Here is an 11,261-nt window from a genome sequence, read left to right as displayed (position 1 = left end):
CAGAATGGTACATCACGTGTCATTATATAAATAGTGTGATATGTATGTTAAAAAGTTAATAACTTAAAAATAAAAAATTTTACCATTTACATAAAAATACATGGTGTATCCTATTCCTGTAACAATGAAAAATTTCTCGTGTTTGGTTGTATTTTTTCGACTTTTGTAGTTTTGTGGTAAGAAATTGTGAAAACGGTGCTTGGATTGAGCCAAGGGGCAAGTGACATCAATGAAAATGGACATGATATCTCTTCGTTTTGGCGTTTCTATTTTGGCAACTGCTTTTGTAATGATTTCAAAATATTTCACATTACAATTTTTTTATTCATGATTTTATCATTAAATTGATGATATTTTGTCATTTCTACAGTTAATTTTATCGTTAATTTAATATTGACCAGCACATTTTCACCTTTAATTAGAAGGCTAATCAGATCGAAGTGTGTCAACATGATTTCTATTTTTTATTTTTAATTTGAAAATGAAAGGTAGTGAAAGTTCATGATGCCTAAAAGTTTATTAACATTCGATTTAAGAAAAAGATGCTGTTTGTCTTTAGAAATAAGAAGACATTAATTACTCACATTGGAAGAAAGTTATCATGTATTCCTTTGATTCCCTTATTCATTTTTTTTTGAATTTGCAGATGATGACTTTTGCGGTGTTGTGCACCAACTTGCTCTTTTTGGTAATGTATATGGAGAGTGAGTGGTGTGTGGTGTGCCATGATTTTCGTTCACTCAATATCGCTGCTTTTATATATAAAAATTTAAAATTTAAAATTACCTCAGTTTGGTCGAAAGCCCACTCATAAAATTTCCATGATCACGGAATCCCCGGATAAAGGATCCGGCGAGGATCTTTTTCCGGTTGGAAACTTGTCCATGAATTGTAACGTGAAGATAAGATCAACAATTATAATTATAGCACGCTACAGTGACAAATTTTTTAAGCTTCCTCATAATTGTTGAAGCTTGAATGTATGATGTTGATGTGGTGTTTATCATCAACTAACTTAATCAGAGAGGTAACATGCGGCTTTCATTAGTTTAATCAACTTTATCCCGTCATTTTAGAATTATATTGTTTATGAAAATTATGGTCTTCCACTGTTTGATTTTAATCAATGGTTATTTAGCATTTATTATTGTGCTTTCTCTTTGATAGTTCATTTAAGATCGAATCGTGGATGATCACAATTTTCTTTGTCTATAGGGCCTGAAAACTGGATGTTAGGCTAAACTTATAAAAAACATAAGCTAACAGATCAAGTTTATGAACCACAAATCATTCAAGTATCAAAACTACAATTCGATAAACATAATAACCAAATTGACCTATAGAAGTAGTCCAAGAAGAAGCTATATCAGACTTCAAGTGGTGCACCTTTCCTTATAGAGATCGAAGATGATATATGAAGTTACCAATCTTCCATAGCAAACATTCTCCTCTATGAACAAATCTTCAATGCTCAATCAACAATAAGCCTTTGATTCAATATAGAGCGTATGTTTTATGAGAGTAGATAATTACTATATGTACACGTTCAATCCACTTGTCTCTCCTATTAGAATTCAAGTGGAATGCTAACAAGAAATCCTTGTACAATTGTGAGTGCAAAAACTAGGATGAAAATCGTGTTTCAATCATATATCGTCTAGAACAATACAAAACCTCTTTCTATAAGACTTATGTGCACCAATTTGAATCCAAATAATTGCCATAACGTACATTCTCATACTCATGTTCTAACATTCTCCCACTTGTGTATGAGTTATGTTATCTGCACAACTTTCAAACTATTGCATATAAGATCTAAAATTGAATATGTAAACACAAAAAATTTCGATGTCTACAAAATGCTTCCACTCATCTAGGCCAAACTCAATATTCAAAAGATTGAGTTCCAGTTTATAGAAATTCAATTAACTAACAATAATTTTTTATTTTTTGGTGAACTTAACTAAGAATCATTCCAACACAAAAAATGACTTATCATAATCCATATAGGAAGCCAAATTCTAGTTGAATGCTAACTCGCACGATAGGATCGCACTGCACTTTCAATCTTATTCCTAAGTAATTATTATAATTCTCTTATCATAAGACTTTTTATAGTTGTTTGAATCATAACAGCCGTCGAAAATCAACTTACTATCATGCTCATATTCCTACACGGGACTCTTAATTAAATTATCTCGATTGTTTGCAGTATTTAAACGGATTGTCATATAATTGGGCCGTACCTTGGCAAGGGGAATCCTTATTGTTATTTTATTGAAGGGACTGCATCTTAAACTTTTGTTGTTCGTCACATCACTGACAGTCATGTACAATTCATTCAACATAATTTTTTCACAACTGGATTTGTCGGCAACAGCTCAATCAAACAGACAGCTCACTAGAAAATTCACGTTTTAGGTTTTAACTGAGCAGAAAGAGACCATTTATTAAATAACAGTGTTAGTTATCATCTATTTTCTTCAGAGATATATGTAATATGTATCTGAAGTTCTTTGTGAGATCTGTGTTGGAAAAGATAAATAAATATCCGTATCACATGCTTTTAGGTTTCTCAATTTTTACTTTGTTGTTTTTGGAAGTCGAAGCAGGTGAAGATTCGATGGCGAGGTGACAGTTGTTTTAAATCTGCCAATTTGGTTGTATTCCCTTGAAGATTTTGCTTGTGGTCCTCCTATGCACACAAAAGGGAACAGAAATGCAGAAAACCGAACATGATTGTCGAAATATCTTTGAATAAAACATATAGGGATTTGGAATCATCTGGGCATCCAATGATTCCTACAGTTTTTAGGCAAACATCGGTGCAATTAGTTCACACCTTTACTATTTTACCCTATACAGATTAGTAGATAAAAATAGTTCAGAGTAAAGGTATAACAATTCAATCCTTTTGGTAAGCATTTTGAAGGACATTCGTATGAAGGCGTTTAACAAAAGAAAATATATACCTTGTTAGTGGATACGTCTAAGAGCTTCGTGAGACCAAAAATGCAACCACAATGAAGAGAATCTACAATGTTAGACATATATAGAAATTGAGTTGTTGAGAAAGCTAGTAGAACAAAGATACATATATTGTAGACTATCTTAATTAACACAAGTATTTGAGGGGCATATGACTAATCACTTGGATAATGCGTGCATTTAACCATGTTCTATTCATGGATTGCACATGTAAGACAAATAATAGGTTATATGATACCCATTATTATAGATGGTAGAGATGACATTGTAAATACAAAAATTTCTAAAAACCAACGAAACAAGAACACATGAACAAAGTAATAATTTTGTATTTAACAAGTGAATATGGTTAGCGATCTTTGGGGTAAATTCCCTCTGATGTGATATACAAGTATCTGAAAACACCAAAACATAAGTGTTTGATCTAGGGCCGCAGAAGCTTGTTCTTGATCAAATGAAAGTCACAATAACTTTTCTTGTGGTATGTGGTTCTTGGTTTGGGTGTTAAAGAATTGGCTCGTAAGAGGAGTGCTTAATAATTCTTCACAAGTGTCATGAAGAATTTTTAGAGAGCATTATGACTTTGTGGTGTGGCTGGAGGAAGTGGAATAAACTGAATTTGAAAACTGCACCGTAGGTTGGTATAACAGCTCTTGTTTCCGATTGGGGGGATTTTTATACTTAAAAACAAACTATGGGGTTTCTTATTGATTACCTTTCTCTTGGTGGTTCTGCTCTGCCTTGTTCCATTTCCTTGGGCAGTATTCGTAGTTAGAATAAAGCAAGAACCCGCTAAGACTTCAAACTTTTGTCTCCTATTATTATAAAGGAAAACTAATGAAAAGGGTTTGAAAACTTTGAGTTTAATGATAAAGACAAAATAAAGGGTAAAGTAAATAGTACCACGTTTGACTTTTTAGTGTAAAAATGTGGTTTTTCGTTAAAGTGAACAGTACCGTGGGCTTTTCGTTAAAACTCCCATTATTATAATCCAAAGCCACTTATAGTGCAACACCACCACCCATTGGATAAGCACCCACTTGAAAACAAGTTATGTGCAAGACACCTGACTTATTTTGAATCGAAAACTTAACGGAGGTAGAGTGAGATGACAAATTAATGATTTTAAAAAATTGATATGATAAATTGCTTAAATATTAGTTTATATGACTAATTGAAAAGTGTGTATTAAGTCATACAACATTTCAAAAAATTTCCTCAATTACATGAAATTTGAGTCTTTCTTCACGGGTTGGCTTCAGTTATACAACAAGAAGAGAAAATGTCATAGGTCCACTTATTAAGTAAACAATTTTAATTAGGAAGAGTTTGAATTTTCGGTGTGGCAAAATAACAAATTTCGGGTTGGAATTGAACTTTCTATCCAACTTGCACGCCTAGTCAGGACTCATTGAGAAAAACAATATTAATTAGAAAGAGTTGAGTTTTCCTCAAGAATTTTATTCTTTGATGAGTCATTAAAACAAATCTGAGTCAATTTATTCAAAAAGAGGGAAAATAAAAACTCGATGCACAAGTGTCACTCACTGTGTCTTGTACCGTGATAAGTTCCATTCCATCTCTGCCTTTTCCCCTTGTAGGGTTCCTCGTACCATGGCTTCTTCAAAGAAATGGGCAACCACCATATCTTCCATTGCTTCTTTTATATATTTCCTTGTCATTATTCTTCAAATTCCTCTTTTCAGGTAATTCTATTTCCCTTTCGCCATTTTATTAATTAATTTTTTTTTAATTTACACTATCATGGTGATGCACGAAGCATAAGGTGCCTTTCTGTCTAGATTAAATGCCCAAAAAAAATAAGTTTTCAAATGCATTCGTTTTTAATAAATAGGGTTCATGTGTCAAATAATCTCGGTGTTATGATTTCATTACCCTTTTCTGTCGAGGGGTTGAATTTATATGCAGAAGCAGACTGTTATAAAAGCGGCTTTATTTTTCATTTGTGGAATCTTGTATGCACTCATTTGAGTTATTTATTGGTACCCCATATACATATTAGTATTTTCTTTTATTCGATTGATATTCTATTTATCGGGACTTGAGAGGGGATTCAAACTTGAGTACAAATGGGGAGCACATTGCTCTAGCCTACTTGGCTACTGTCAGGTAGGCCGTTTATGCTGCATTTGGTCAATTAGCCAACTAGCAACTGGAAAATGATTGCGAAGAAATCAACCCATTTATTCAAATGATTATTTCAACAGCAGTAGTTTATCTTAGTCTTTTGATTACTATAAACAAACAGAGTTAAAGTGGTAACGATATCACATCAGTTAGTATCTAAAATTTTGGGCTTTAGTTTGGTTGCTGCAGCCATCATGGCACCAAAGTTTTCATAAAACTATGATAGGCCTGTTAAATTCCTTTTAAAAGATTAACACATTGTTCCTTTTGCTCCACAGCATTCCCTGTACCGGCGGAATATGTAGAACACCAGTAGAGGTAACATCCTCACAGTTAATTGCATCTGAAGTATTTCCTTTATTTCTAGTGAAGGCGCTGCTCTACCCGGGGGCCTTTGCGAATGCATTCATCAAGAACAAAGCAATCCCAGGCTATGATAACTTGAAGTTATATAACTTCACCAATGTAAAGGCAGCTGATGCAATCTCTGACCTACAGCGTCTAGAGGTTAGTGTATCCATAGAAATATATGTCGTATCTTCAGAACCTTTACTGTGTTCGAATTTTATTAAGTTAATCTTAAGGGGGATTTATGTGTCAAGGTGTCATAAATTTGATGCTATGCGCTAAACAAGTAGGTTCTTCAATCTTCCAAATACTTATGTGTTGAAACTTTAGAATTATGCACTGCTAAAAAATGCAGCAGGACAAAGATTTATAGCTCTTTAGCGACATATTTCTGTTTTGTTTTCAGTTGTTTTTCTTGTGAGTAAAGAACGAGAGGAGGCAGAGGAGTGACGGTTTAGATACAAAAATATGAGAGATGTGAGGGGAGAATGTAAAATGATCTTTAAAACAAATAACTAAACACCGTTCAATTTTGAATGTACGTAGCGTAATCTAGATATTAATAAAAAAAAAATAAAAAAAAGAGAGAGAGCATAATCTAGCATTTTGAATGTAGAGAAAAAAGAAAAAGGAAAAGAAAGAGAGCAAGTACCATAATAGGTTTAAGTTATGTATTACATTTTCTCACTTTTGGCCTGGCGTTTACCAGGTTCTTGTTGGAAGCTACTTATCAGTGGCAGGAGCATTTCTTGGTCTCATTAGACCAGGGAGAATGAGCCTCTTTGGTATGCTTCTCATCGTATGGGGGCTTGTAAGGGAAATCTTTTCGAGCAAATCAACGAGCACAGATCTTATATATATGTACCCAGCAATATTATTTGCCTTGTTTGCTGCCTTCTTGTCTATAACAAGAGATGTAAGGAGGATAATCCGTTGTTGCAGAGCTCCTCGATTTGTGAAAACAAAACTTATATAAGTTGACGTACGCCTTCGTTACTCATATATATTTTTAAACTCCTCTCCTTTGTATTCTTTGTTAATCATAATGAAAGGAACAGTGTGTTTGATAACCATTTCATTTTTAGTTTTTAGTTTTCAACATTTCGTGCTTGAGATATGAAGAAAGTATTTAAGGGAAAATGCTGCATTGTATGTCTTATTATATATACCAAGCTTTCGGTGGTTAGAATCATATGGCAGTATATAAAATTTAAGAGAATAATATACACATGGAAGCGTTAAGTATATTTGCAAAAGCATTTGGTACTGGCTGTGAAACTTACTGATTAGTAAATGTTTTCTGGTGCTATCAACTGTAGTTTCAATAAAATAAAAATTAGGTACACCACTTATATATCCTAGCTGTCTATTTTAAACAGCTAAGGGAACCAAAAAAAGCTTTCCATTTGGACATTTTTCACACAGAGAAATTATTTTTCATGAAATAGAGGGTCGATGGTTATAATTTATATGATGGGAATCATGGAGAAAACATGGGGCTGGTTACCATTTCTGTTTTTTTTTTTTTTTGATTTTGATTTTTGTGTTTGAGATAAAAATCATTGTGGAGGAAAAATGATGAGAGAGATGTAGAAAAGATATATAAGGAAAGACAGAAAAGGAAAACTAAAAACCAAATTCTATTTTAAGTTGCTTTCTTTTTCAAGATTTTGTTTTGCTTCGCTCTTATTTATTTTGTTTCCTCTCCCGCCTGCCTTCTTCGTCCCTTTTTTTTCCATATACTTTACTCAAATCTCTAGCATGAAAAATGAAAAATGAAAAACTAAAAACTAAAAATGAAATGACTATCAAACAGGGCTACATGACCAACCTCTAACTCCTAAGTAATCAAATTTTTGGTTTTTCATTACTGCAGTTTAGAGTAGTTAAACTAATCAACAAGTCAAATATATTATTATGGCCCTCTGTTGGTTTGCTGAAACATCATGTAATGCCAAATTTGTCACTGTTATCAGATGCCAAACGATTTGTCCCCACTTTCTTGACTTTTATTCCCTTGATGAATCATGTCTCTCTCTGTAGGGCCATAAAATATAGGTCCTTCTAGCGACAGTGATAATAATCCTCAAATCCTGGAAATTTTGTATCTTGTCTGAGTCTCCTCTACTTATCTAAATTTCCAATATAGATTTTGATCTCAGTGTTCTTTAATTCCGAGTGAATCAAGCCTCCCCAAGCAGTATTCAAATTTACGGCATATTAGTTAACAGTCGACTGCTCTACCACTGAGCTACTGAAGAAGAACCAGTGAAGAGAGAGAGAGAGAGAGAGAGAGAGAGAGGGAGAGAGAGTCCATGATCTGCTTAGAGGATTGCAATCTTGGAGGATATGATTTTTGTTTTTGAATTGCATACTTTGAATTATCTGAATTGACTCATTCAGTACTTTCCTTGTTAAATGTTAATTTACTGTTGAAGTTCATAACTTTTGAAGGTGGGTGTTTATTCTGTGGAGCCTAATATAAAGTTGAAAGTATAGAAGGTTGTTGTCATAGGCTGCGCAACTCATAAATCTGTGCAAAATTATATGGTTTGAGTAGTGGTTCTGGAGTTTTTGCTGTAGATTGATAAATGGAAGCAACGTCTTTGTGCCCTTCGAACTATCCTTTCTATAACTTGGGATTTGTAAATACACATAGAACCCCTTATATGACGAGGTTGAATCCAGGTCAAGCTAAAACTCCATCCCCAGTTCTCTTGCACACAGATGAAACTGGCCCGTTTTCAGAGTTCAAGAAGGGCTCTGGTTCAAGTACAGCTTTAAGAAACACTGCTCCCAGAAAATCATTTCCGGGTCTACCAAACACAGTTGGCATAATTGGAGGGCTATCTGTCGATTCTAGTGTTAAATTTCTGAGAAAACTTGTCAATTGGAGTTCCAGAGATGGAGAAAGTTTCCCTCCTTTTGTTCTTTGTTCTGACCATGTTTCAAATAAGGAGCTTTTATCAATTGAGAGAAGTTCTTTTCCTTCTGTCAGCAGTAAAAGCGATGGTCCTGAATTCAATCCTACTCCAATTGTGGAGAAATTGCTGTGCAAGAGGATTTTTCTTGAAAAATCGGGAGCTCGTTGCATTGTAATGCCTTGTCACATATCACATTCTTGGCATGATGAAATTTCTAAGGGATGTTCTGTTCCTTTTCTTCATATTGGTGAGTGTGTTGTCAAGGAGCTCAAGGAAGCAAAGTTGAAGCCGCTTGAAGCCGGAAGTCCTTTGCGGATTGGAGTGCTTGCAAGCCATGCAACTTTGACAGCAGGATTCTATCAGGAGAAACTGCAGAGCGAGGTAATTCCCTTTTCCAGCTTCTGTTTTAATTGTCTAGTCTTGTATGACAAGCAATAGGAAATATGTTTTCAACAGATTACAAGTTCCCCAGGACATTAAATCGCATTCATTTCCTGCCAGTTAAATATGAATTCCTTAACTATACTTGTAAATTTTTTTATTGCTACATCATGTTATGATATTCATTTTTCGTATTATAAATGCAGGGATTTGAGGTTGTTCTGCCAGATAAAGTGACCATGGAATACTCTGTAATCCCTGCTATTGAAGCCTTAAACAGAAAGGACATAGAGGGGGCACAAAATCTCTTGAGGATCGCACTCCAGGTTCTTCTGGCGAGGGTTGTGAACTCTGTTATTCTTGCGTCCGATGATATGCGAGGTCTTCTTCACCTGGATCCTCTTCTTAAGAAATGCATTGACCCTATGGATGCCTTGGCTAGGTCAACCATAAGCTGGGCTCAGTCTGCTAAAAAAGGTACATGAAAAAAAAAAATGCAGGTCCTCCTTACGTCCCAATTTGTGCTTGAATCTTAATGTTAATGCAAAATCTGTCTGTCAATATAGTTCTGTTGCCTGGTGTCGTGATACTGCTTTTTCTCTTTTGTAGTCATTTTGCGAATTGGAAGTGCCTCATACGTTTGAATTTTTTGACATCGCTATAAAATTAAAAACTACAGAAATTAGTCTAGCATCTGTTTCATCTTTTACACTTCTGCAGTTCTAATTTGAGTCAACATATCCTTAATTCTATTTTCGAGTGGAGGGACACTTGAAAAAAACTTCTCTCCACTTATATTATGACATGTGATGTACCGGGTAAAATCTCTCCACCGCAGCCCAACCTGCCCCATCCCACAAGGTCACAGCCGACCCCAAAGTTCAAGGCTGGCTCTATCCCTTGAACTTACGGCAGTGCTAACAGAACGAAACTATGAGCACGAAATGCATGAAAAAAAAAGAAAAAACAAACAAACCAAATGGAAGAAAGAGGGAATAAAAGGCATATTCAAACTGGTCCCCAACCATCCCTCCGCAGCCCTCAGATAGAGGGTCTGAAACAAGGAAGAAAAACATTTCGAGCAACTTCGTCTTCCCAAACTAAGCCATTCCACCTCTTTGTGTCTCCTTCGATGATGAAATTGCTTGTTTGAAATTTTGAAGGGTATCCAGATGTTCCATATGCGCGAGAGGTGATATGTCTTTAAGATTGAATGCTTCCTGTAACCATTGATGAGCCAATTCCTAACAATGTATCTCATGAATCATTCTTCTCTATTATTTTCATGGTGAAGATGGTTCAAAGAAGAAAAAACAGAAGAAGAAAAAGGATCCAAATGCACCCAAAAGAGCGATGTCTGGTTTCATGTTCTTCTCAAATATGGAGAGAGATGTGAGTTTTTTAATTTATATCTATTGGTTCTAACTTTTGGTTCAAGTTATTATTGATGTTTCGAAGAAATTATTGACCTTATTTGTGTTGACCGCAGAATGTCAAGAGAGAGAACCCTGGAATTGCGTTTACTGATGTGGGGAGAGTGCTTGGAGAGAAGTGGAGAAAGATGTCTGGTATGTGTGATTCTACTAAATTACATCTTGTGTGCTTCCACAACATGAGGAATTTCTGCGAAGTATAACTTTGTTAACATAATGTTTTCCATTTTTCAGCGGAGGAAAAGGAGCCATATGAAGCAAAGGCTCGTCAAGATAAAGAACGCTACAAGGATGAAATTAGTGGCTACAAGAACCCCCAATCGATGAACATAGATTCACAAGGAGTGCAGATTTGACGAATTTCTTGTTGAACCAGATGATGAATCTTCTTCGTCTCCACCAATGATGAATTTCCTGTTGAAGCAGATGATCAATTCACAAGAAGACTGCAAATTCATGCATGCAAACAGATGCACACGTGTGAGAACCAAGAACAAACATAGCCAAAGGAGAATTTTCTAAGCTTACCTGCAATTGGAAATAAGGTTTTCATGTGACATTTTATTTTTGTCAAAACATTCATGTGACATTTATCTTGTAAACTGAAAATATGTCTTTACAATAGCAATGTGCATAAAATATGTCTTCTAAACTGAAAATCAAGAAAGATGGTACAAAATTTTAGTTTCATGAATCATTTGTATCATCTATCTAATAGAGATGTGACCCATATGTGTTGGTGGGTCTTACATCTATAAGAGAGATGATATAAATAGATGGTAAATATAGCATTACTCTTTTTTTGTACCTTTTTTTTTCCTGATGTGTTTGTAATGTAGGTTTTGCCATATTGTTTTGATTTTCTGAATTTTTTTTATTTTTTTAACAACTGATATTATCTACACTAAGGGGAGGAGGTGAGCTAAGTCTCATAATGAGTTAGCAATAATGTAGTTCAAATTCACCTTTGGCAAGAATCGAACCTAAGATCTCTCACTTACATGTGAAGAGGAATACCACTAGACCGTAGTATTAAGTG

At 34.7% G+C, this 11,261-nt stretch overlaps 2 protein-coding genes across 5 annotated transcripts in view; both read left to right on the top strand.

The window, feature by feature from the left end:
* Positions 1–4,555: 4,555 nt before the first annotated feature.
* On the top strand, positions 4,556–6,557 carry LOC126610225 (uncharacterized). Its single transcript, XM_050278226.1, has 3 exons — positions 4,556–4,694; positions 5,415–5,643; positions 6,194–6,557. Exons 1-3 carry the CDS (start codon positions 4,603–4,605, stop codon positions 6,458–6,460), a joined length of 588 nt encoding a protein of 195 aa, XP_050134183.1. The 5' UTR covers positions 4,556–4,602; the 3' UTR covers positions 6,461–6,557.
* Positions 6,558–7,751: 1,194 nt separating this feature from the next.
* The window catches only part of LOC126610219 (uncharacterized), a 61,923-nt gene continuing 58,413 nt past the window's right edge, over positions 7,752–11,261 (top strand). The window contains exons 1-6 of one of the 4 annotated variants that reach the window (XM_050278216.1): positions 7,752–8,789; positions 8,996–9,266; positions 9,953–9,981; positions 10,084–10,181; positions 10,279–10,357; positions 10,457–10,912. In XM_050278216.1, coding sequence (XP_050134173.1) covers positions 8,076–8,789; positions 8,996–9,266; positions 9,953–9,981; positions 10,084–10,181; positions 10,279–10,357; positions 10,457–10,549 — 1,284 coding nt within the window. In that variant the 5' untranslated portion in view covers positions 7,752–8,075 and the 3' untranslated portion in view covers positions 10,550–10,912. Of the gene's footprint in view, positions 8,790–8,995; positions 9,267–9,952; positions 9,982–10,083; positions 10,182–10,278; positions 10,358–10,456; positions 10,913–11,261 lie in introns of those variants that run through there. The other 3 variants (XM_050278218.1, XM_050278215.1, XM_050278217.1) reach the window with 3 other exon arrangements.

This window comes from Malus sylvestris, chromosome 17, assembly GCF_916048215.2.
Source record: "Malus sylvestris chromosome 17, drMalSylv7.2, whole genome shotgun sequence".
Taxonomy (NCBI): domain Eukaryota; kingdom Viridiplantae; phylum Streptophyta; class Magnoliopsida; order Rosales; family Rosaceae; genus Malus; species Malus sylvestris.
The sequence above is the reverse complement of the archived record's forward strand: the minus strand, read 5'-3'. Positions and strand labels throughout refer to the sequence as shown.

Bases quoted from the DNA above. Each gene is read 5' to 3' on its own strand.
- LOC126610225 (XM_050278226.1), top strand. From the start codon at position 4,603: ATGGCTTCTTCAAAGAAATGGGCAACCACCATATCTTCCATTGCTTCT. The intron at 4,695-5,414 runs GTAATTCTATTT...TTTGCTCCACAG, and splicing joins CTTCAAATTCCTCTTTTCAG to CATTCCCTGTACCGGCGGAA. The intron at 5,644-6,193 runs GTTAGTGTATCC...GGCGTTTACCAG, and splicing joins CTGACCTACAGCGTCTAGAG to GTTCTTGTTGGAAGCTACTT.